At 38.1% G+C, this 23,408-nt stretch overlaps 1 protein-coding gene across 2 annotated transcripts in view; it reads right to left on the bottom strand.

Moving 5' to 3' along the window:
• LOC107585880 (nuclear factor 1 C-type-like) overlaps nucleotides 1–23,408 on the bottom strand; it is a 99,636-nt gene that overhangs the window by 58,300 nt on the left and 17,928 nt on the right. For both annotated transcript variants that reach the window (XM_016273059.1, XM_016273060.1), the window contains exon 2: nucleotides 9,366–9,897. In XM_016273059.1, the coding sequence (XP_016128545.1) occupies nucleotides 9,366–9,897 (532 nt within the window). The remainder of the gene's footprint in view (nucleotides 1–9,365; nucleotides 9,898–23,408) is intronic.

The following is a 23,408-nucleotide window of genomic DNA, read 5'->3' as shown; positions in this document are numbered from 1 at the left end:
CATTGTGATTGAACCGAATCATTTAAACGGTTGATTCATTCAAGAACGAAACACCGTCATGTTGCTCAGAGACACAAAACGGCACTGTGGCTGTATTCAGCATGATTTTTGTTGGCGAAATAGAGCAAAAACAAGCAATATGGTGTCTAAAATGTAAGTCTCTTAATTAACTTATCGTTTATTGAATTCAATGTCACATTTGTAATCCTGGTAATTTTTGGAGAAAAACGGCACTCTTCGTGTGAAATTGAATAACTATATGAAGTGGTATAGATATATAAATTTTCTGCCATCATGTCTTGAATTTGTGATCATTCTAAATGCATTTTAATAGCCTGAATCATGCAGTGAAAGAAAACACACTAAATGCGCACACACACTAGTGTAGACTTCATGTAATGTATGCGTGCGCTCTGTAGGGGTGTTTTGAATGGTTTTTGCAAAATACTCGATAATGTCAAATCGCACATCGTTAAAACAACAATTACGATATTATCGCAGACGATATATATCGCACACCCCTAGTGGTCACTGAAGCTGACACTCTAGTTCACACACAGCCTGGCAGACCAAAGACAGGGTGGGTTATGTCTGTGGAGTTGTCTATCTGCACTATAACAGCTGGGGCATCTGCATTTCAGAGGAAACATTTTTTATAGGGCTCGAGGACACTGTCGGTCTGTCACGCACAGACTCACTCACTCTACTCAATCTCCCGGAAACAGATTCCCTGCACTTCTTCATCCGCTCCCTTCACCTATTCTCTGATATAAAGAGCCAGTAATCCAACACTCCCGGCGAGGCCGACCCCCCTAGAACCTCAAACACTTTCTCTCATTTTCTCACACACATACTCCAATTAGTAGTGGTTTAGCAGAATCTGACCGGCAGACAGGGAGTCGCAAACAGTGAGTATCATGTAAACGCTTTCCTTTCATTATAAAGCAAACTAAAATGTGTGCCCGCCAGTCACAAACACCCTGACAAGTCAAGGACAAGAACGTCCCTCTTACACGCACATGCAAGTCCATGTACATTCATGAATTAATACAGTGGGGGCCGAAAATCTGGAATTTAAAATTCTTGAACGTTCACATAAATATTTACATAAATTGTAAATGCTTGCTATTGAATTAGAAAAATAATTTTAAAAATCTTATACTGAGAATTTTACAATAGATATAAGACAAACAATATTATAAATTAAAAATTTTTTTTTTTTTTACAATTTTAATAAATTTATAAAGCATTAAAGATTGGTACTGTAATTTTCGGTTGGTCAGTGAGGCAAATTCATGAAAAACCTAAGCCTGTTGTGAAATCCAATCCGTGCAGGGAAATCTTTCATCCTCATGCAAAATTCCGAAATGCATGGATTTCTATTGAAAAGACTGGATTATGCCCAGTAAATGTGACGGCACTTAACACTGTACAATAAGGTTCAAATTGTTAATAATTTAACCAATTTAAACTTAATTTATTAGACATTATATACTAAAAATAAACAAAATTATAGCATTTATTAATTGAACGTTATTTCATAAATAAACCATTGCTCACTATTAATTTATACACTGAAAAAAAATTTGGTGCAGAAACAATTTTCACTCAGAAATTGCCAGTAAATTTCACAATTAATTACAAAGCAATAACAAGTAACATTAATTGAATTAAACATGAAATTTGGAAGTACAAAGACCAAAAATATAAATATTTACAACTTTATACAAAAATTCATTTTTTTACAGTGCACAACTTGAAATGTGTAACATACCTTAGTATACATAAAAATTAACATTAACCTGGAATAATAAATGCTGTGACGTTTATGTCTAACGCATTAACTTAAGTAATTGAACTTTATCATGAAGTGTTTCCTAAAGATGTCCAAAAAAATAAATAATCTGAGTTCCACATGCACTCAGGGTTGTGAGAACACAAACAGCTGGTAAATTAGGCCTCCATGGCTCAGATAGTTCAGGTGGCCTCTATTAAATTTCCACTAAACAAAAATGCGAAGAGTTCCAGATGGCGGAACGAGGGTGACCTGTAACAGCGGTTTGAGATACAGTAATGCACAAGCGGTTTATCAGGGAGTCACTGTTTAATCAGTGAGGAGCCGTGTCTGGTTATCACCCGCACTCTTCAGGAGGTTACATAAGGTCATGAGGAGTACGTGCACATGCTACTGATAGACTGATGTTAACCATCACATGTAGTTTAATATGGATGCATTGCACAGCTATGTGCATCATAGAAGACACCGTCCTGTCGTATCGCCTGGTGCTAATATTTATTAGCTAGAACACAGGGTTACAATATTTTAGTAGACCATTCTCAAAGGATACAACCATATATGAGGCCCAATTAAGCAACAAATTGATGAAGGGTTGAAAAGAAAGTCCTAAAATAACATGTAAATCTGCTTGTCCAAACACATTACTGTAGATGACTTATCTGGTTCTTACACAGTTATTGCAATTTCTAATACTCATTTTATTTACTCGCCAAACACAAATAGTTCTCATATTTCCGCTTGGCGAGTGTTAATTTTGGGCCCTGATTGAAAATGTACTACTTGGTGGATGTGCAGTTTTCTGGATGGCCTGTCCCGTTGTGGTCACAGGGGGTGGTCAGCATATCTCACGTGGAGTGGAGAACAGTCAGCACTATCAGCTGTATTCTGCCTGGCTGCCCCACACATTGATCTGACAGATTGATTACCATAGAGCTGCAATGCTTCTGACTTTCATCTGTGACCTTCCTCTGCACGCATCGCTTTCTCTCCATAAAATTCACATGTATATATCAATCTTATGAATTTATACATGCTTTGATTTAATCGCATGCTGTTTTATTTTTTCTCTCTTTTGCTCAGCTACAGTGACTCCAATATTTCTGTCTTGCCTTTGTCTTTCTCAACTCTCTTGGTTATCATTTCATTCATTTGATGGAACTATGGAAAACTGCAGAAATATACCATGGTAATAAATAATTGTTATGTTCATGTACAGTTCTTTTACAAGTTTACAAAACCTTTGCACAATGTGCAAAATTTATTTCAAAAATTTAAAAAACTTAAAGCTATATATTTTTTTTTACAATGCTGGGTAGTAACTGATTACATGTAATCTGGATTATGTAATCAGATTCCAAAAATTCAATACTTGTGATTAGATTATATTACATTTTAAAATACTCGTAATCAGATTACAGTTACTTTTTTAGTTATTACATTATTAAATATTATTCACACAACAGCAATACATTATTAATAATTTATTGATTGTTCATAATTCTTCTTTTTCATTAAACTCACAAACCCCCTGCCGTTCTTTCATAAACCCCAGTTGGGGAAACCATGACAAAATGTAATGCTTCATGCACTTCATGTTGTCAATAATAATGAATGGAATATACTATATTATCTTTCTCTTTGTATTTTTATAGCAATATGGTACAAGATTATCCTATTTAAATCAATGTGATAAATGTGTAAATTCAAAAGTAATCTAAAAGTAGTCTGATAACATTACCTAAAATTAGTAATGTAATGGATTACGTTACTATTACTAACTATAATTTTTGTAATGTAATCTAGAATCTCCTGTTCACTTTTTTTTTTTTTTTACAAAAACCATTGCCATAACCATACAAATAAATGTAAAGCATATTTTCATTATTTTAGTTTAAGAATGTATCTCTCTTTAAAAATTGCTAGACATCTTACAGATTATGCAGGGGGTATGAGAAAAAGGTATAAAAGCTGTCATTGGGGCAGTACCTTTTCAAAAGGTAAACCTTTGTCCCTAAAGGGTCCATATTGGTACCTTAAAGGTGCATATTACCCTAAGCATACATATTAGTACCTAAAAGGTACGAAAGTTTAACTTTTAAAAAGTACCACCCTAGTGACAGATTTTGTACCTTTTTATCTGAGAGTGAAGGATATGTAAACTAATGACTATACACAACTGTACCATGAACTGTAAACGGTACTGCGTAAAGAACGCCATGGCATTATACGGTATATTGCTTTTAATATGAGCTACAATGACATCAAATAGGAGCTTCGTGTATCAGAGCAAGTGTTTAGCTTTGCAAAGATAACCGTGTCAAAAGCTGATATTATAGAACTCATTGAGGAATCGGAGCTCCATTATGTTACTGAATATCGACATATTCCAACTCCAAGGATTTCTCTCTTCAGACAGAGAGGCTGCATGTCAGACTCTTTTCGGAAGAGTGCTCTCTCTTAGGAAACACTGCTCAGAAAGCAGCCAGAGGATTGGGCTAGCACTTATTTACTGTAAATAGCAGGTCTTTCACCGAAACACCTAAAGAAACAGTAAAGTGTGAAAAGAAAGTTCTGTGGGGTTGGAACACTTTGATGTTTCTTCATGAGACCCACAAGCTTCAGCCACAAGCGAGCAGGTCTTGTTTTGTGTCAGGAAATCGCTCGTTTGACTGTCACTCCTAATGTATAATGATATCTTTGCTATAGCGATCCAAAAATCTGAAAGCACTAGTGAAAATGCTCAACGCTCCGTTTTAGTTTTCAAAATAAACTTTTTCAGGAAAAAACATGTAAAAAAAAAAAAAATCTGAATATTTTATTTGGTTTGTACATCTTCTGCTTTATTGACAGCAACACAAGAACTCCACAAAATTAAAAACCTTTTGATCATGTTCTTCAGCATGACTATCAGCATGACTATCTGCCCATCGGCACAAACAAATATTCCTTATTCATTTAGCATATTTTTTTAAATAGCCAGTTTTTTTTTCTCTGACCTATGGACTAACTGTATTGACATTAACGGTATTGTTATAAGTAACTTACAACAGTAATTATAACTGTAGAGCACAACAAAAAAGTTATTTTCTTAAATAAAACTGTTATAATCCAACATGTGCTGCTTTGCTTAATAGGTGCTGGCCCTTTAAGAAGATAAGCACACCGAACACCTCCCCTTGTTGGAAGCCGACAGCACTGTGAACTTGACCTGAGCTGACCCTCTTTCTCCCACCCCTCCCAAATTTCCGTTGCCAGAGCACTAGAGCACATTCCAGCTCCTCTGTGTTTACTGAACATGTGTGTGTGTGTGCGCGTCCATGTGCACACGTGTGTGTTTGCTGCATCTTCCTGCTCGGCTGACTTGCAGTGCATTCTCACACGTGAAACAAATGGAAAGAGAGTCGAAGTGTTTTAGCGCCGCCCCAAACGGCGGGACACTGAGGCCGAGCCTCAGCCACAGACGCCTCCAGTGCCACCAAACCAGCAGTGTGCTCCGGTTTGGTCAAACCACCATCCTGTCCCAGCAAAAGCTTCAGAGACTGCAAGTTATAAAAAAAGATCAGAGGAGTACTGGGGCACGAGCCAGGTCATGTGACCCCCGCTGCAAACCGATATGGCCCGAAACGGAGAGCTAGATAAATCGTATATCTCTAATGAGGCTCATAGCCTAATCTTTCAGAAATGTAATTAATTTGATCATCTTTCGAGGGAGCCGTTTCACCCCGAGAGACTTGCGGTTGAAGCGTTTGCGAAGCGAATAGCCTGTTGAATGAGAGAAGGAGGGCAGTAAGAGTAATGGCCACTTTTTCTCGATCTGGCCTCCATGCGGGACCCCCCTCCCCACCCCGCTCTTCGATCCATTAGCAAAGATACCGAAACAGAGCTGAAAGTTTCAGTGCACACACACTAACACACAGCTGCTGCTGCAGAAACACAGCCATTCCTGTTCAACTTCACTGAGATGAAGGGAATTTGAGCATGCCTTGCAAGTGAAAGATGGCCCTGTGCCTTTAAGGGCAAATGCTGACTGTATGCCTCTTTCACCCTCGCCTTTCTCTTGGCCACTCCTCCTTTTCCTTTCCTTGCACTCCCTCTCTTTCTCTCTCTGCGGTGTTGCCGTCAGTAGGAGTGAGGGAGAATGGACGCAGTTCCTTATCAGACTGTTTACAGCAAGGAGTTTGTAGGCTATTAGGCAGGTCAGGTGACATGCGGGCTGCCTGTCTGACCCAGACAACTGAGGGTGAAGGTCGCCTGAGGGGGCGGAGAGACAAAAGGGGTGGAAATAAGAAAGAACGATAGAGTAAGGGAGCGAAAGACAGAGAGAAAAAAGCAGGCTGCAGCTGTGGACTAAAATCATTTTAGAATGCTTGCTTGGCCAGCATCTACAACACTTATGCTGATGTGATATTGTTTTTATACAACAGATGAATAAACATAAAAGTTGGTGAATAAAAGATTAAGTCAAAGAAGTACATTTTGTGTGGAATAGGTCCATTTCCTCCTCCCAGGTCAGTGGTGGGAGAAACATTTCACATACACTAATGTTCAAAAGTCATAGTATAGTAGATTTTTTTAAAGAAATTAATACTTTTATTAAGCAAGGTTGCATTAAATTGTTCAAAAGTAATAATAGGGACATTTAAATAGTTTCAAATGATTGATATTTCTAATAAATGCATCAAAGAATCTGAAAAAAAACTGTATGAAGGCCACACAACTGTCTTCAAGATTGATAATAACAAGAAATGCTTCATATTAAATCAGCATATTATGATTTCTCAAGGATCATGTGACATTGAAAACTAAAGAAATGGCTGCTGAAAATTCAGCTTTGCATCACAGGAATAAATTGCATTTCAAAATCTATTAAAATAGAAAACAGTTATTTTAAATTGTAATAATTTTTCATAATATCTCTGTTTTTACTGGATTTTTGAATAAATGCAGACTTCTTTTAAAAACATTTTAAAAATCTTACCGACCACAAACTTTTGAGCAGTAGTTTACTCTGGTCTGGAACGCTGCAAACACAGGTGGAGTGACACAAACTGTAAAACGTTTCGGACTGTTTATCAACGCTGCTTGACCAATCAGATTTGAGGACAAATCTAACTCCTCTTTGCAGAGTTTCCATTTACATGTCTGATTTGTGCATACATTTAAGGTGCACATTAGACACCTCTGCATATGAAGAGATGTAGAGTGCAGTAGAAAAAAGAATAAACAATTCCTACAACACTGAGATTGGGATTTAACTGAATAAAACGTTTGGAGCACATAATGTAGTACAGAGAGATGCTATCGCAATATTCACACATACACCGAACGCTGAGCTACCCTAACTGCTGCTGTTCTGAACACACACACACACATACACTTCTTCATCCTGTCACATTGACCACTCAACTGAACTTATAAGCAATGCACATCCTTAATATACACACACCATGCTGTCAACGAGACTGAGCATCATAAACTTCTACAGAGTCATATCTGAATTACTGTGAACGAGTAAACTGTATTACAAAGTTATATTTACATCTTCTGTAGCATGTTGTTAATTACCACAGAAAATAATGTTGACTCATACTTAGGTTTTTAAAAACGAACGGAAAATGCACTTACAGTAATACTTAAACTCCGGAAGCTCAGTGAGAGCTTGTAGTTAAGTTTAAGAGATTCACAGTAAAAACGTTTGTTGTTTAAGTTACTAAATTGTCTGAATCATAATTCCGAGGTCTGACTACTTTTCTACGTGGATGAACCTAAGGCTACGGTTTATCGGCCGCAATGTTAAGTCCTGTGGGTGGAGTTTGCTTTACAGACAATTACATCACATTCTTTCCATGTTGCTTACTGGTAACCTCACGCTAGAAAATGCGTGTTCTGAATGTTTATTCAGGCTTAAGTGTATACAGTAAATTAATTTTTGTTTGTTTTTACAAACTAAAGGATGAGTCAAAATTATGCTTACTTGTAGCCCAAATTTAAATGTATAATTTATTCCTGTTATTGCAAAGCTGAATTTCCATTACTCCAGTCTTCTTCAGTGTCACATGATTCTTCATAAATCATTCTAAAATGCTGATTCTGTGCTGAAGAAATATTTCTTCTTACTATGAATGTTGAAAACAGCTGTGCTGCTTAATATTTTTGTGAAAACCAAGAAACAGTTTTTTTCAGGATTCTTTGGTGAATATAAAGTTAAAAAAACAGCATTTATTTGAAATAGAATTTTTTTGTAACATTATAGATATTATATACTGTGACTCCGATCCTTGTGCATCCTTGTGAAATAAAAACGTCCAAAGTAAAGTTAATTACAGACATGCAAACAGGTAAGGGGGAAAAGGATCGGGGGCATGCTCCACACGGAATTTCTTTTAAAGATATTTGCTTTACATGCTCATTTGTAGTTACTTTAAGGTATTTTTTTTATATTTATAAAAATCAAGATCAAACATATTTTATCAAAATCCCATGTTATAAAAGATGAAATGCTATGCAGACTATTTAAGACAATATTGGCTGATTAGACCGCAATGCTAACCTAAAATGCAAAATGTTTGCTCTCGCTCTTCACCGTTCCCACATCTCATACCTCAAATTCATAAAATATTATCCTTTTAGACATAGTTTTTGAATTAAAGAGTAAATAAAATACTATACAAAACTTATTGAAACAACCAGGGGACAGTTGCATAAACTTAACCACCATGTTAAGACTATGTCTTAAGAACTAGTTTGACCAACTAACAGTTGCCAAGGGGTAATCAGTCTTTTTTACTTTTCCACTACAAATAAGACCAATCTGGATTTAAACTGAATTAAAAAATGTTACCCTTATTTACCCTTGTAAAACCCCCTTCAAAAAAGTGAGTTGTCACTGAAAGGTGAGGAGTTTGCATCTATGTAATTAATCAATTTGTGTTCTTCAAATGCCTGCAAAATGATTATGTCAACTTTTATCAGAAACTAAAGCATAATGTCAAGTTCACAAATGATGATTGCAGGGCTAAATTGTACATCAGCCTGAATGTATCCCAACAGCATTCATAGCTCCATTTACACAACAAACATCCAGTAAATTGAAACCCATCTACCCCACCTGTCAGAGCAGACCCACTTATTTTAAATGATTCACAGTGCTGGCTCCGCTTATGTCTTAAACTCTTTCTTCCTGTCTCTCTGGTTAAAACCAACTACACGTCGGTGATTCTGACAGCACGGCTCTGGTTTTAAAAATGTTGACTAGTGCGGTGCCTCACGCTGCATTCTGAGGCCTGCAAGCAAAAGCTGCACACAAAATTTGGCGCCCCTGGTATCAAAAGCACAGGATGATGAGTCAACAGCTTTCTCAGAAGAATGAGCCAGAGCATCTTTCTGTGATATATGCCACACGCCAAACTGCCTCTCCACAAGCCTAGGCTTCTCTGTACCTTTGCACAACAAGACTTCCCAGTACTGCCATTACGGTTCAGCAACAGTGCAGTTCCGAGAATCATCCGCTCCCTCCGTACTGAACGGACGAGGATGTGTTCACATGTTAGCGGTCGTGCAAACTCACCTCTCTCCTGCACAAAGTAGGCGAGGTAGAGGTCCAGCTCCTTGACGGACACGCTGATGTGATGAGGCTGGACGCAGAGAATGGGATTGGAGCACTGGCCGCCTTTGACTAGCCGCTCCCCATCCGTGCTCTCCAGTGGGATGCCCTTGAACAGAATCACCATCACCAGGTCCAGACGCCAGACTTTATCCGCCTGCCGCAGACAATCGATGCGCCTCATCTTCCCCTTCTGGTCCGGGTTCGAGAGGACGCAACATGGAGGCTTCTTCCCTGTGATGGACAGCACAAAGTCCTCCCGACACTCAGGCCGGATGTCTTTGCGGAGCTTGGCGAGGAGGCGCGATGCCCACTTCTGTTTGACCTCGGGCTTCTCGCCCAAGAGCTCATCCTTGACGGCGCGCTCTTCGTCCTTGGTCATCCGCTTCTCGTGCTTTTTGAAATACTTGCGCTTACGGGCCTGCAGGTTGAACCAGGTGTAGGCGAAGGCACGCACATGCGGCAGCAGCGCCTCGATGAACGGATGGAATTCATCCTGGGAAAGGAAAAAAAAAAAAAAAAGATGTTATTCATGTGTTTACTCAAAATCTATTTCTGACAACAAAAGCCACGTCTGCAGTTCAATTCGAGTACAAAGGGGAAATGAGTCATCCTGGCTCTTTTCTCTATTGACGCATTTATTGAAAAGCGTTTTTTCCCCATTCGTTGTTGTTTACCAAAAGAGAAAACGTAAACTCCAGATTAAATTTTTTCTAAAAAAAAAAACCTATGACATTGAACAGATTTCACAGTTAATTGTGTACAGGGTTTTCTATTGCACCCACAATCCTCCATTGTTTCCATCTTTCACCGAAGCCCCATGTGCAGTCATCATTTATCCAATTATGTTTTGTTGACTATTTTCACTTTCAGTGGTAAGTTTTCAACAACAACAACACACACAGATGTACCTCCCAGGCACGTTGCGAACTGCAGTCCCTTAACCGTTTAGTGCGGCATTCATTTGGTCTGACTAATTACTTCCATATTTGACCATTTCTAAAAGCCTAAACTAGCACCAGACCGTGCTATAATTGTTACTAAAACCTCAACCGAACATTAAACATGCACATCTATCAATTACCATTAACAAGACTCGAAGCTCTGCGTGCACCGTCGTGGCCATTTGTGCGTGTGTGTGCATAAAACAGTCATAATGAGAGCGCTGCTTCACAGTTCTGCGATAATCATCAGCCAAAAAAATCCCCACATGTGAATGAATTTATGTTCAATAGAAGGGTTCTGCACTTATGGCAAAGTAATGAAACTCAGGCTCAAGCTGAATAATGTCAGCTGTGGCATCAATATAGCATGACATCGTCACCAGCGTGTCACTTTTGCTTAGGCATAATGCAACCGCAGAGAGAAAGATGGCCAAGGGCTGCTTGGTCACAGTAATTCAAACAGAGAGAAATAAGGAAAATAAGACAGAGAAAACACAGAGTGCTCCCCGGTCTGGTTGTGCTGCGAGCAGTGAGCAGGTTTTAAAGGAACATAATGAGACGTGACTTCGGCACACTGTGGATCTCATGCGATAGTTCTGCAGCTCACGGCAGTGAAAGCTCTTACACTCTCACAGCTGCTCCACAGAAACCATCTCCTGAAACACCAGAAACTTTACGGTTTTCTAACCTAAAACAAGCCTCACTAGACTGCTTAACACCTTCCTCAAAACACTACCCTCAAGACCTCAATTGATGGGTTGAGAGCCAAAATTGAGCCTTAGGTGAAAAACAATGCAGAATGCAAACAATAAATGCAATTAATCATGCAGTTTTGAAAGAAATGCAAAATACGTGGTATTTTGGCCACAAATCCATCTGAACAACTCTATGCAAGATATACAAGACCCAACACTATTACTACATCATTTACTTTGCCAGTGCATTAGTGTTGATGAAAAGAACAGAAATCAACAAAAGGAAGAAAAAAAAAGTCCCAAACATACTTGAATTCGATAACAAATTATGTTTTGAACAGAATTCGGTTGCTTTAGTGCAATAGTTTGATAGAGCAGCTTTTTTTTAGCATTAAAGTGCAGAAACCATATTTGTGTAAGCACTTTTTCTGACATGGGAAACTGACTGACTGCCCTGTCCTTGTGCTGCTTCAGAGCTTTATTGAAAAGATTATAAAACCTCCTCTAAGAGTGGACATTCTTGCTGAAATGTCCTGAAAAAGAAAACCAGATTTAACATATTTTTTGAACCCAATAGCAACAGCAGAGCATAATATGTTTTTATTTCCAGCTATTTAAACGTTTGTACTGGGAGAAGCTGAATGCAGACAGAGTGCAGTAATTGGGAGGTTGAGAGACTCACTGAGTGTACACGCTCACATCTGTAATCAGTCGACTCCGACGGAACTGATACAGCTACTGAGTAAACTTTCCAAAGATTTACAGAAAAGCAAAAAAAGAAAGCAAAAAAAGAATGAATATGGAAAATCGAGGCTGACAAAAACCAGAAAACCAAGCTGCACAAACAGACACCAGATATGATGTCCAAAAAAACTGCTAAACCCTCATCAGGTTCAACTACATGTGTTTGGAAAACGGTAAGGTCGTTTCATTTAGCTATGTTAATGTCCAAAATAGCTTGCCCGAAAATAGTTTCCCAAACTAAATTTGGGTTCATTGAACAAATATTCCGACGGACATTCTGGCTTGAGAACTTAGAAGTGTCTGGACACAATTTTCACCCACTGACAGCGCAAATTTCCAGGAAGGAAACGCCAGGTGGAAATAGTGATTTCAGGAATAGAGGGGGATTAGAGACGGCCTGTTTACTTGCAGACGTGTGTGGATGTATTTTCTTCTCTTTAGAGCTCCTTTCACTGCTCTAGCTTCAGCACTAGCAAATACACCAACCACTCGGGCAAAAATAAACATTTGTTGGGCATTTTCTCCTTTCCGCGGCCTTGGAAAAAGCTCAGAGGCAGGTCAAATGAGGCCCAAACCAGGCAAAGACACACAAAACTGGTCAACTGTGTAATTTCTGCATCACTAGTGGTACCAAAAAGAACTGCAACAGAACAATTTTTTTTTAACGGGTTTCCTGAACATGGCCAAAATCATATAATCACATTATGAGTTGGTAGAATCATGCACGAGTCATGGATATGGAGAACTCTGCAATGTAATTCAATGCAATGCAATAAAATGCAATGCAATGCAATGAAATGAAAAGGAAAGGGTAAATAAAACGTGCACCAAACCTGCAGAAATTGAAGACGCACATAGTGTAGGATCAGTACAAAAACATATTTGCATTGTGTTACAAATAAATTAAACAATGAATGGAAAAGGAAAACTTGAACCTGTCTCACCCACATAAGCAGCAGCCCAACTCAACGTGTCAGATGGCACTAGGCCACAACTCCAACTTAGCAATATATATTTTTAAACCCTGTGCCTTACTGTTACAGTATTTACAACACCAACATGAAGACGATCAGTGCTGAGAAGCAAATTGCATTTCTCTCTTTCCATCTTTCTCTCTCTCTCCTGCATACTCTGTCTTTTTCCATATTAGGCCTGGATGCGCTCCAACGGAATGCTCTGTTTTTACTACAATCAGTCTGAGAAGAGCGCTTTGACTGCATTTCGTGTGCACATTAAGGATGAGAATGTTATTGATAAACATTGCTGATGAATGGCTTCATTATGGCAGATGAACTGAGCATCTTTGATCTGACAGAGGCTGATGGCACGGCGGCTGTGATAGCATGAGGGAAAACGGTGACCACTGGAGTGTCCTGAAAAAGCCAGGCCTACCAGCTCTGCTGCTCACGCTCTGTCAGTTGCACACACACACACAGCTGTATTTATGCAGTAATTGAATCATTTTGTTATTGCGGCGCTCAAGGAAATGTGTTTTTATTCCTGTCCGTTGCTCAGATACCATCTTTATTATGTCTTAAACAGAGAATGTTACACTTTTTTCGTTTGCGCAAATCTTTTTCCAAGTAGAGACCGAGAAAGAGAGAAAGCGAGCGGGAATAAAGGAGGGAGTGAGCAGTCCAAAAGATGACAAAATAGGGGTGTTGTGGTCACACACACCCACACAAAGTGTTGCTATGGTGACCCTGCGTGTCACAAGCATGTGTCCCGGGGCTGAGCTTTTCCCAGACAGTTTTCCCAAAATTACGTGGTCAGGAAAATTGAAGATTGATTCCGATGCTGAAGAATTAGAAGATTTTCCAAGACTCATCATTAGCTATAAAAATAACTGGCGGCTTTTAAAACTACTATTTTAGTAAAACCATATGGATTGATCAAATAATAACCCTGCTGTTTTCATGCTTTGCTATGATTCACCTTTCACCTTGTGTAGAACGCAGTGTGCCAAGGGAAAGAAAATGCCAGAGAGCCTTGAATTTTTGTAACACTGTAATTTACCCAGAATGCCCTCTGAGCATTAACAGCAGACATCCCCCACCCCTTCCTGCACTGTTACACTGCTGTTGCCAAAAGCACTTTCTTACTCTTTCTACTGACTGGCTGAGAAGTGGATCGTCTAGGCTCTGGGTAATGGATTCAACTTCGACATTCTTTCAAAGCCAACGTACCAAAACAGGGACAAGTAGGCATGCTTCTGTTTGGGACACGTTCAGAATCAGGCATTCTGGGTAATGTATTGTCCTGCTTTCTGTCTATACTTTGCTATAAAAGGTTTTATTTACAGCAATAAAATATGCACTAAAAATACCACCAAGCAAATATATTTAAAAACTGTGGACTTGAACAAAGTGTAATTTAAAATGTAAGTGGACACCATTTATTTTATGTTATTAATTTACCCTCATATCATTCAAACCTTCCATTACTTTTTTCTGAGGAACACATTAGGAGATGTTTAGCAGAATGTCCAAGCTGCTCTTCTGATGAAAATGTTTTCAAATAATGGCTGTCAAGCAAGATTTCCATTGAAATTTACTTAAATTTGATGTGATTTTTGTACTCCAAAGAACAGGTTTCAAACAACATGACTACATGATTTTTATTTATTGCCATTTTAAATTGCGTAAGCAGCATCACACGTATGTGTCATGGTACTCTCGTGAACGCACGTCAAAGACTGACACAGAAGAGAGGAAATCATTAAATAAAGTCTTTGTGCAAAAAAAGTATTCTCATAGCTTAATAAAATTATGGTTGCACCATTGATGTCACAAGGACTATTTTAATGATGTCCTTACTACCTTTCAGGGCCTTGAACGTGGTAGTTGTGTTGCTGTCTAAGGAGGGTCAGAAAGCACTCGGATTTCATCAAAATATCTTAATTTGTGTTCCCGAAGATGAACAAAGGTCTTGCAGGTTTGGAACGGTGCGAGGGTGACTAATTAATGACAGAATTTTAATTTCTGGGTGAACTAAGTATTTGTATGTATAATGATATAAAAATATAAAATGTTTCACATAAAAAATTAAATCCACTAAAACTGCTTAACATTTCATGTCCACTACCCAAATACATTTTTTTTTAGGACTGTATTAGTCCACACTGTCAACAAAGCTGAAAAAATTGCTAAAATATAAACAAAGCACCATGTGCTTTAAAGGATTTGCAATTTAACCAAGACAACAAGTTACATCTCAATAGTCCTTTGTGTGTCTTCCGTTCTAAATACTATAGGATGCATCTGAGAGCTTATCAAAGATAGAACACTGCAGTAGGGTATTCCCCTGTGGCCAGCGGGATGATGGGAGATGAGTTTCTGAATGCTGAGTGGATCAAAGTGGATGTTCGGTGACTCACACTGCATCTTTCTTTTCCTCCTTCACTCTCTTTTCTGCACAAGCGCTGAGTCAGCCCTCAGCCATGCAGCATCATAACGGAGGGAGGGGGATGCTGGGTAACCAACCTCTCTCAAGAGGAAAGGTAGTGTGGACGATGTGCTGCAGTGGTAATTGGGTTACGCTGCTTGCTCTTTCTATTTAATGTGAAATTTTAATTCTATTAGGGCTGTTAATTTAGAGAAATTAATTAAAAATGTGACATAGCAAGATGCTAAAATCAGCAACACATGACGCAATGGCAAGAGATTCCATTCTGCATGTGACATTAAAAAAAAAAAGTTCAAATGAAATTTAAGAACATATCCTGTATGAATCCTCAGCCATGCAGCATCATAACGGAGGGAGGGGGATGCTGGGTAACCAACCTCTCTCAAGAGGAAAGGTAGTGTGGACGATGTGCTGCAGTGGTAATTGGGTTACGCTGCTTGCTCTTTCTATTTAATGTGAAATTTTAATTCTATTAGGGCTGTTAATTTAGAGAAATTAATTAAAAATGTGACATAGCAAGATGCTAAAAACAGCAACACATGACGCAATGGCAAGAGATTCCATTCTGCATGTGACATAAAAAAAAAAAAGTTCAAATGAAATTTAAGAACATATCCTGTATGAACGACCAAGAAGTCGTTCATGCAGGTATAAATACATATAGTATTATACACCAATTAGAAAAAATACACTTTCCTTATACATTCAGATAATATGTAATTTAAAATCTTGTCAAAAATAACAAAAAATCTTAATCTAATATCTCCTTGTCAAAACTAATAAAATATAAAATAAAATGTAATTAAAATCTTGTTGTCAAAGTAATATAATAAAATAAAACCCATCTACCTAAATACTTCCCTTTAATTGCATTTATGAAGAGCTACTGAACTACTGAAAACAAAAGATCTTTTGATAACATGGGGCAAAAAGATGGTGGGACATTTCATTTAATAAGCACAAAGGACAGAGAGAAAAAAACAAGAATGTATCTCTTCATACTCTAAAACATACTCTAAAAGATGCATGTGACTTCCTATCATTGAATGAAGTCACAGGGTTCATGTTCCCATGACAGCTAAAAGCACCTGTTCCATTAGCATTTGAAATGCCATGAACCTCTCATTGATGATACAAGGAGAGGGTTTGTTTCCTTTAGGGTTTGAAACAAAGACGGAAGAGGATAATTATGCATGATTCAATCTATGCAACAATTAGTGCCTCACAACCACTAGATCTTCATGTCTTTGTGATTCCCAGGGCCGGGTCCTCATGTGTCTGCTATAACTAAGGGAGTGGGGGAAGGAAGAATGTGAGTCTTCAATCAAAATCATTGTTTAAAACATGGGAAAATGTCATCTCTAATAGTAAAAGTGCCTAGTGATGTCTTTTCTAACCAGTAAGCAACCTGACTAACTTCAAACAACCTCCATTGCCCTGATTTAAGCAGAGATCGGGGCTCACGAAACACGAAAGTATAACTGTGCGTGCATAGAATTCAGTCGTATGGTATTTTCCACTCTGCAGTTGCTTGGTTCATTTGCAGAAGGGGTTGCCAGTTGTGAAAATGTCCCCAAGTTTCCTGGTTTCTAAATGACTGAGGACAAAGAAAATGAACAAAAAAATGAAGCTCTGGGAGGTGTCAGACACCTTGCACCTTACCCACACAAACACAAACTACAAACTGCGCAAAAGGTCAACTATTTTCTCTGAAATTAGAGAGAAATCTCTCTGTAGTTTTCCTTTTATGGCCTTATTTATTAGTGCTGTGTTCAAAATATCGATACAACGATGTATCGTCACAGAGATTTGACTTCAGCTGGCCCTGTATCGATATTGTGGCACGTGTGCAGCAGTGGACCATGCTTAATTTGTTATTAAAATTTTACGTTTAAAATCGAGTAGAAAAGTGCGAGGTTTCTAAAAAAAAGAATGAACAGAGCATATATAGGCTACAACAAGGTTTAATCTGGCCGCAGAGGAACACAACTGGGTTGCTTGATATAAAGAGACATAATCCCTGAGACAGAGTTTCACACTTGCGCAATACGGAAATATCTGCTAAGTGTGCTACTTATCTTTGTCAACCTGGCAAACGTGCACGCGCTCTCTCTCCACTGTGGATAAACGCACTTGCTTTCTGAAAACACCGCTTAGCGATCTCCACTTCAATATTCTATTCTCAGAAAATTGTAATTCATCGAGTGTTCATTTATGAGAGAGAGAGAGAGAAAGAGAGCGGCTGTGTATGTATGAATTACCACCATTTTGCCGCGTTTCTCTATTAACAGTAAAGTGGCTTTAATTCCTTTAGAAACAATGATGTTACCAGCTCCTTGTTGAAAAAGATAATGTAGCTCTTGAGCGATTAAGCTATTTAGTTGATAAAACTGCGGGGCAGCACTAAAAAGTTTGTTCCTGAATGTCTGAGTGCGGCCGCAACATGATCGGTGTGTGTGACTGAACTTAACATCAAACTGCTTCTGTTTCACACAAATGCTGGCACAGACGTGCTCGTTCGGCTAGAGTCGCTTTGAACTCGTGCATCTTTGGAAGCGGAGCTGCGGAGAAAGTCCTGCCGCGCGCACCTAAGCGAACTCGCGGACGCGTCGAGTAAATCAGCCTTGTGTGCGTTAGATACAGTGAAGACAGCGCGTTAGTTTAGAACTCTTCTCATTTTTTTTTTAATCGTAGAGAGTGTTAATTTGTGCAATGATAACCTACCAGCAATGGAAGTGATTTTTTTTTATATATTAGAATGAGTACATTACAATATAAATTTATTAGAACGAGTACATTATATTTATAGGCTTAAAAACAAGATGCAAACAATCAGAATATTGTACCTGGTTGGGAGTGCACAATGTAAACATGAAACATATGCCATTACCTATATTGTACTGTGGTACAGTTATGGAGGCCCTTCATAATGCAGAGGTCAACTGCCTGCTCTGCCAATAGTTAGAAATGGCACTATAGTAAGCAGTGTTTAATAAACAGCTGTTTTTCTAAATTCTGCTGAGGTGAAATTCAGTGCAGTCCTGTATCGTGATGCGTATCGTATCGTGGCCTCTGTATCGAGACACGTATCGTATCGTGACTTTGCTGGTGATACACAGCCCTATTATTTATAATACATGAGCAGAATGAATTTCTATGTAGGCTAAATCATTCATAAAACTATTCTTATGTAAATTGCTTCCGTTGATTTATGTAAGAAAGATTTTACAAATTATTTACACAGTTCAGCTCGTGTTGCATGCATGAGGCCAAATGTAGTTTCCACCTATTTTTCTCTAATTCAGTTAACAAAAAAATCAAAACTGACCCACTGAACAATTCATCTGTGCATGTTATAAAAAATAAAAATGTAATGACTTGCTCTTTCTGCAAACGGACTTCCTTTTTGCACTGAAATCACTAGATAATGTTGACCTATAGACTAATAGCTATTTAGAGACTGCTCCATTCTGGTATGTAACATCCAATGAATTCCCATTGGATAAAATCGAGTTCTGTTCTACATTTCTTCTCACTGAATGTCCTGTTTCACTCAGAAATGCATGACACATTACAAAATGGGTTGCAAATGACAAATAACAAAACACAAGCAGATTGTTTGTTCAAATTCTACTTTTATGGTTTATTTTCTTTGAATACATATGTTTCAAGTTTTTACGGAGACAAATATATTCCCATTTCACAATCTATTGCTTAGCAAAGAAGCATGTGGTTAGTCTTTCTTGTTGAAATATTACATAAAACGTCTGTAACAAACGTAATGTAACATAAGCCTATTTCCAAGTGGAACAGAACATTCAGTGGAATACAGTATAAACTAAGATGTGACTTAATCTTATCCATCGGATTTGGACTGGATCATGAAAAGTGGCTATGATATTGTTAGCTACAATTTTTCACCACTCATTTCACCACCAAAGTCATTTCAGAGGCAGAGAAAAATGATTATGAATATTATAAAAACAAATGCTTTTTCTTCAGAATAACACCAAGTGATGAATTATGCACAATAAGACACAATTATAGTGAACAGGGTACGTTTGATCGATGACTTGGTCAGCAATCACTATTGTTGAAACATTGTTGTTAAATATTCCCTTCAAACAAATGTGCCAGCAGTTATTAATAATCCACTTTGTCTTCCTGTCCACTGCAGTTTGGTGAAAACAGTTCATTCCCTCGCTCCACCCATTCACACGTTTAGAGGAAGGGACAGCTGCAGCTTCATCGTCTTAGTGTACATGCTGACCGCAGAACCACAAATACAAACAGCCCAGTGACTCCAAACCCAAACACTCCCTAACAAACACACAGGCCGCAGTCTGTTCTTATGCCGTTCGATCATTAGGGACTGCTAGAAAAGGCTGGGGCATAACCGTGCTCCTGAGAAAAAGCTGTGCCTTCACAGAATTGATTTGTGCAGTGAATCACAAAGCCACACAAATATCTTGTCTGAGTGTCAATCAATGCAACTTACATTCCACCACTTTCACTCTCTGTGTCTTTCTCTTTTTTTCTGATCAGTTTTCCAGCCCAGTATTATTTTGAACTGCTGTCAATATGACATTTTTACAACTCATTTTACTTCTGGCAAACAGGATGTTCAATCAGTAAAAATGTAGGGAAGGGCTTGGTTTTATCCAAGGAATTTTTGAGGAAACAATTTCAACCTCAATACCTTGAACATTTTGGCTTTCTTCATTTATGTATCTTTCATCACAAAAACAAATTAATAAAAAATCTAAAATTTGAGCCGGGGAACTGTGGTTGACTTGACACGGAATTACTTATTTGCTATCATGGGCGGAATCATTATTATATTACCATTTACCAATACTAAACCCAACAGTATCATAAAGCACATCAATATCATAAAACAACTATCATAGAACAATACTCAAAATACATGAAAATATAGCTAAAGTAATACTTAAATTGTTTACATTAGATTTGTTTAAATATGGTTTTGCAAGGTATAAATTTAGTTTAATTAATGCCAAATGTAATTACTTTACCAATTACAAATGCAAAATTACATTTTAAAAAACAGAACAAGTTTTAAACATGTTTTTAATTCATTTTAAATAAAAACATGAACTAATGTGTACAATATTTAAATATTACTCAAAATACAAATGAAATGTAAATTAAAAACAGACTGCGGAAACAGCTACAGTATATCAGTCGAAAGGGAGAGTTTTTTTTAGTTACTAAATTAAGAATTTTTTTTTTTTTTTTTTTTTTTTTAAATCGCATTAAATTATTAAGTGTGCACAATAAAAAAAAAAACTATTACATAACAAACCTGTATTTCACATTGACTTTAAATCTGGAGGTTTATTAAACATGTTTTACAGCATAGCTCTCCGGGAGTCCCATTAGCCAAGTGTCTCAGACAGTTTGAGCAGCGATTCCAGCATCAAGAGTTTTCCAGACTCAAAGGGTAAATTAGAGCAGCAAGCTGTCTGGAAAATGCAATGCACCCACTCCACTTGAGCTATGACCTTTGCATGCCAGAACAATAGGCATCCATTATAGAGGATCGCTGGGTCACCCACTACAAACCCAATCTTTGCATGAATCTGAATGTCTCTCTCTCTCTTTCTCTCTTTCTTAGCAGACAGGCCCCAGCTGACCACTGAGACAAACTTAAGCTTGGCTCATGCCTTCATTTGCACTCAATAGCCAGGTTACAAAGGTCATGACCCCAGGATTCTCTAGTTAGACATACATGAAAACATCAACCTGCATTTGCTTGACAAATCTACTACCAACATCCAACATGCATCTGGTGTTTTAGATGAAACTGATTTGCTAAGAAATAATCAGTGTTCAGTGTTCTGGGATTATTTTATCTTAAAGGGGTCCTATTATACTTTTTCACTTTTTTAATTTTAGTCTGTGTGTATGTTTGGGCATAAAAAAAGATCTAGAAAGTTACACATTTCAAAGTCCACTCCAAAGGGAGATATTTAGTTTTTTAAAAATCCATTTTCAAGAACTACAGCAAACGGCTCGTTTGGACTACATTATTTGGTTTCCGGGCTTTGTGATATCACAAAGCGGCTCATTAGAATTTCATTACACATAATTCCCACCTACAGAAATTCGAATGGTTGGGGGGTGGGGAGGGGCGAGGTTGTGGTTAGAACGCTTGGTTGAGTGAGCACATCAGACGAGACGACGAAGAAGAAGAGCAGCTGCAGAGTTAGTGCATCAGAGAAAACCAAGAAGAAGAGTTGCTGTGCTGTAGCCTCAAATTTTTTACATGTTTAGAACAGCGGTTCTCAATTCCAGTCCTCGCGTACCCCCGCTCTGCACATTTTGTGTGTTTCTCTTATTGCTTCATACGTTTGTTATATTTGACTAAGTGCCCTGCGAAGTGGACATTACCGGATATTCCTCCATGATTCCAGTTTGAAGGGAGCGTACATGTTCCATACAAAGGGCATTTAAGTGTGCAAGACATGAATTTAAATTGTATTTATTTACAGATGTATATTATGTCCCACTTCACGCTTCTCTAGTAAGTTTAATTTGTGTGTGAAGATGCTGCAGGCAGCACAAATCTCTAAATGAATATTCCGAAGTGAAGTAAACTTCAACGGATTTCCCCTGCTCAGGGAGTAGGGAGCAATGGACACTGTGTAGGGACCATGTCAATCGGAACACAGTTCATGCACGGAGCTCACTTCTAACGAGATGATGATCTGAATCAGGTGTGTTAACAAAGAGAGACGTGCAAAACATGCAGAGCGGGGGTATGCGAGGACTGGAATTGAGAACCGCTGGTCTAGAACAATTCTTACAAGTACAACACGATGTAGCTGGGCGCCGCGGACAGACGCCGAACGGTGCCGCCAGTGTGCTACACTCATAGAAAATAATGTGTTCGAATTTTAAAGATGTGGCGCAATGCTGCGCTTCTCGTCCGGTGTGCGACTGCCTGAAACGCTGTTTTTTTCACTTCCGAAAGCGGATTATGTCAGGAAACAGTGGTTGCCATTTACTTTTTAACTCTGTTCCTGAGCATTATAACCCCAATTTGCTATTGTGTGCTGCGCATTTTACTGAGGACAGCTTCCACATCACGAGTGAGAAGTGCCGGATTCGCCAAAAGCTTTTGTTGAAAGACAGCAAGAGGCGGGGCAGTACTGAAACACCGTCTAAGCTGTTCGCCAATCCCAACGCACTGGGACAGCTAACCAAACACATCACATTTTGTTTTTCGGAAGGCAGACCTTCATCAAAGCCGGACCTAAATCGAGCCGTTTGTGCCAGGCTGGGGAGAAAGGTATTTTAATAATGTAAATTATGTGAAAAATAATGCGTTTTTTGAACCACCAAGCATGAGAGCATGTTCTAGTACACCCCCAAAACAAAATCAAGACTTTGTAAAAGAGCATAATAGGACCCCTTTAAGAATGTATTGTGCCCACTGATAGTGCCTTTTTTGCATTTGCTGTCTGCGTTGTTACACTAGTGGCTAATTCACTAAAGGATTTATGCAAATCAGGTAACGCCGTCAAAATCTGAAGCATCGTTGCACCACTGTGATCCAGATACCTGAATCAGCTCTTTAAAATGCCAGAAGTATGCTCGTCTACAGCAACCATCTGGAAACGTGCCCAGTTATAACATTCCTCTCCCTCAGTTGATCATCATTTGATGAATAAGTGCTGCCATGATCAATAGAAACATCTTTTTAAAGTGAAATTGAGTTTCTGTTTTCCCATGAGGCAACGGAAAGACACTAAATGCATCATTCACATATTTTTATCATTTACCTACTTAAAATTTACATATATGCTTTTGGTTGACACTTTTTATCCAAAGTGACACACACACACATATATATATATATATATTAGAATGTCAGTTCAATTTCATCGTTCAAAGTTTGTCAAAAAACAAATACATTTAATCTGGATGCGATTAATCATTTGACAGCACTTATATATATTTTAAAAAAAAAAATTTTTTTTTTGACAAACTTTGAATGATGGCTTGACAATGGTCTGAAAGTTTAGTCTTCAAGTTTCAACATTTTATTGACTTAGACAAATAAACCGTTAGATCTGTTTGAAATTTCACCTAAGAATTTCTTTAATTAAATTTTTACTAAATATATGCTTCTTTATACTTTATAAATGTATAGCCTAGACTGAAGCATAAAAAACGAATTTCCCAGAATTCCT

The sequence above is a fragment of the Sinocyclocheilus grahami genome, unplaced genomic scaffold, assembly GCF_001515645.1.
Source record: "Sinocyclocheilus grahami isolate Dianchi unplaced genomic scaffold, SAMN03320097.WGS_v1.1 scaffold75.1, whole genome shotgun sequence".
Taxonomy (NCBI): Eukaryota; Metazoa; Chordata; class Actinopteri; order Cypriniformes; family Cyprinidae; genus Sinocyclocheilus; species Sinocyclocheilus grahami.
The sequence above is the reverse complement of the archived record's forward strand: the minus strand, read 5'-3'. Positions and strand labels throughout refer to the sequence as shown.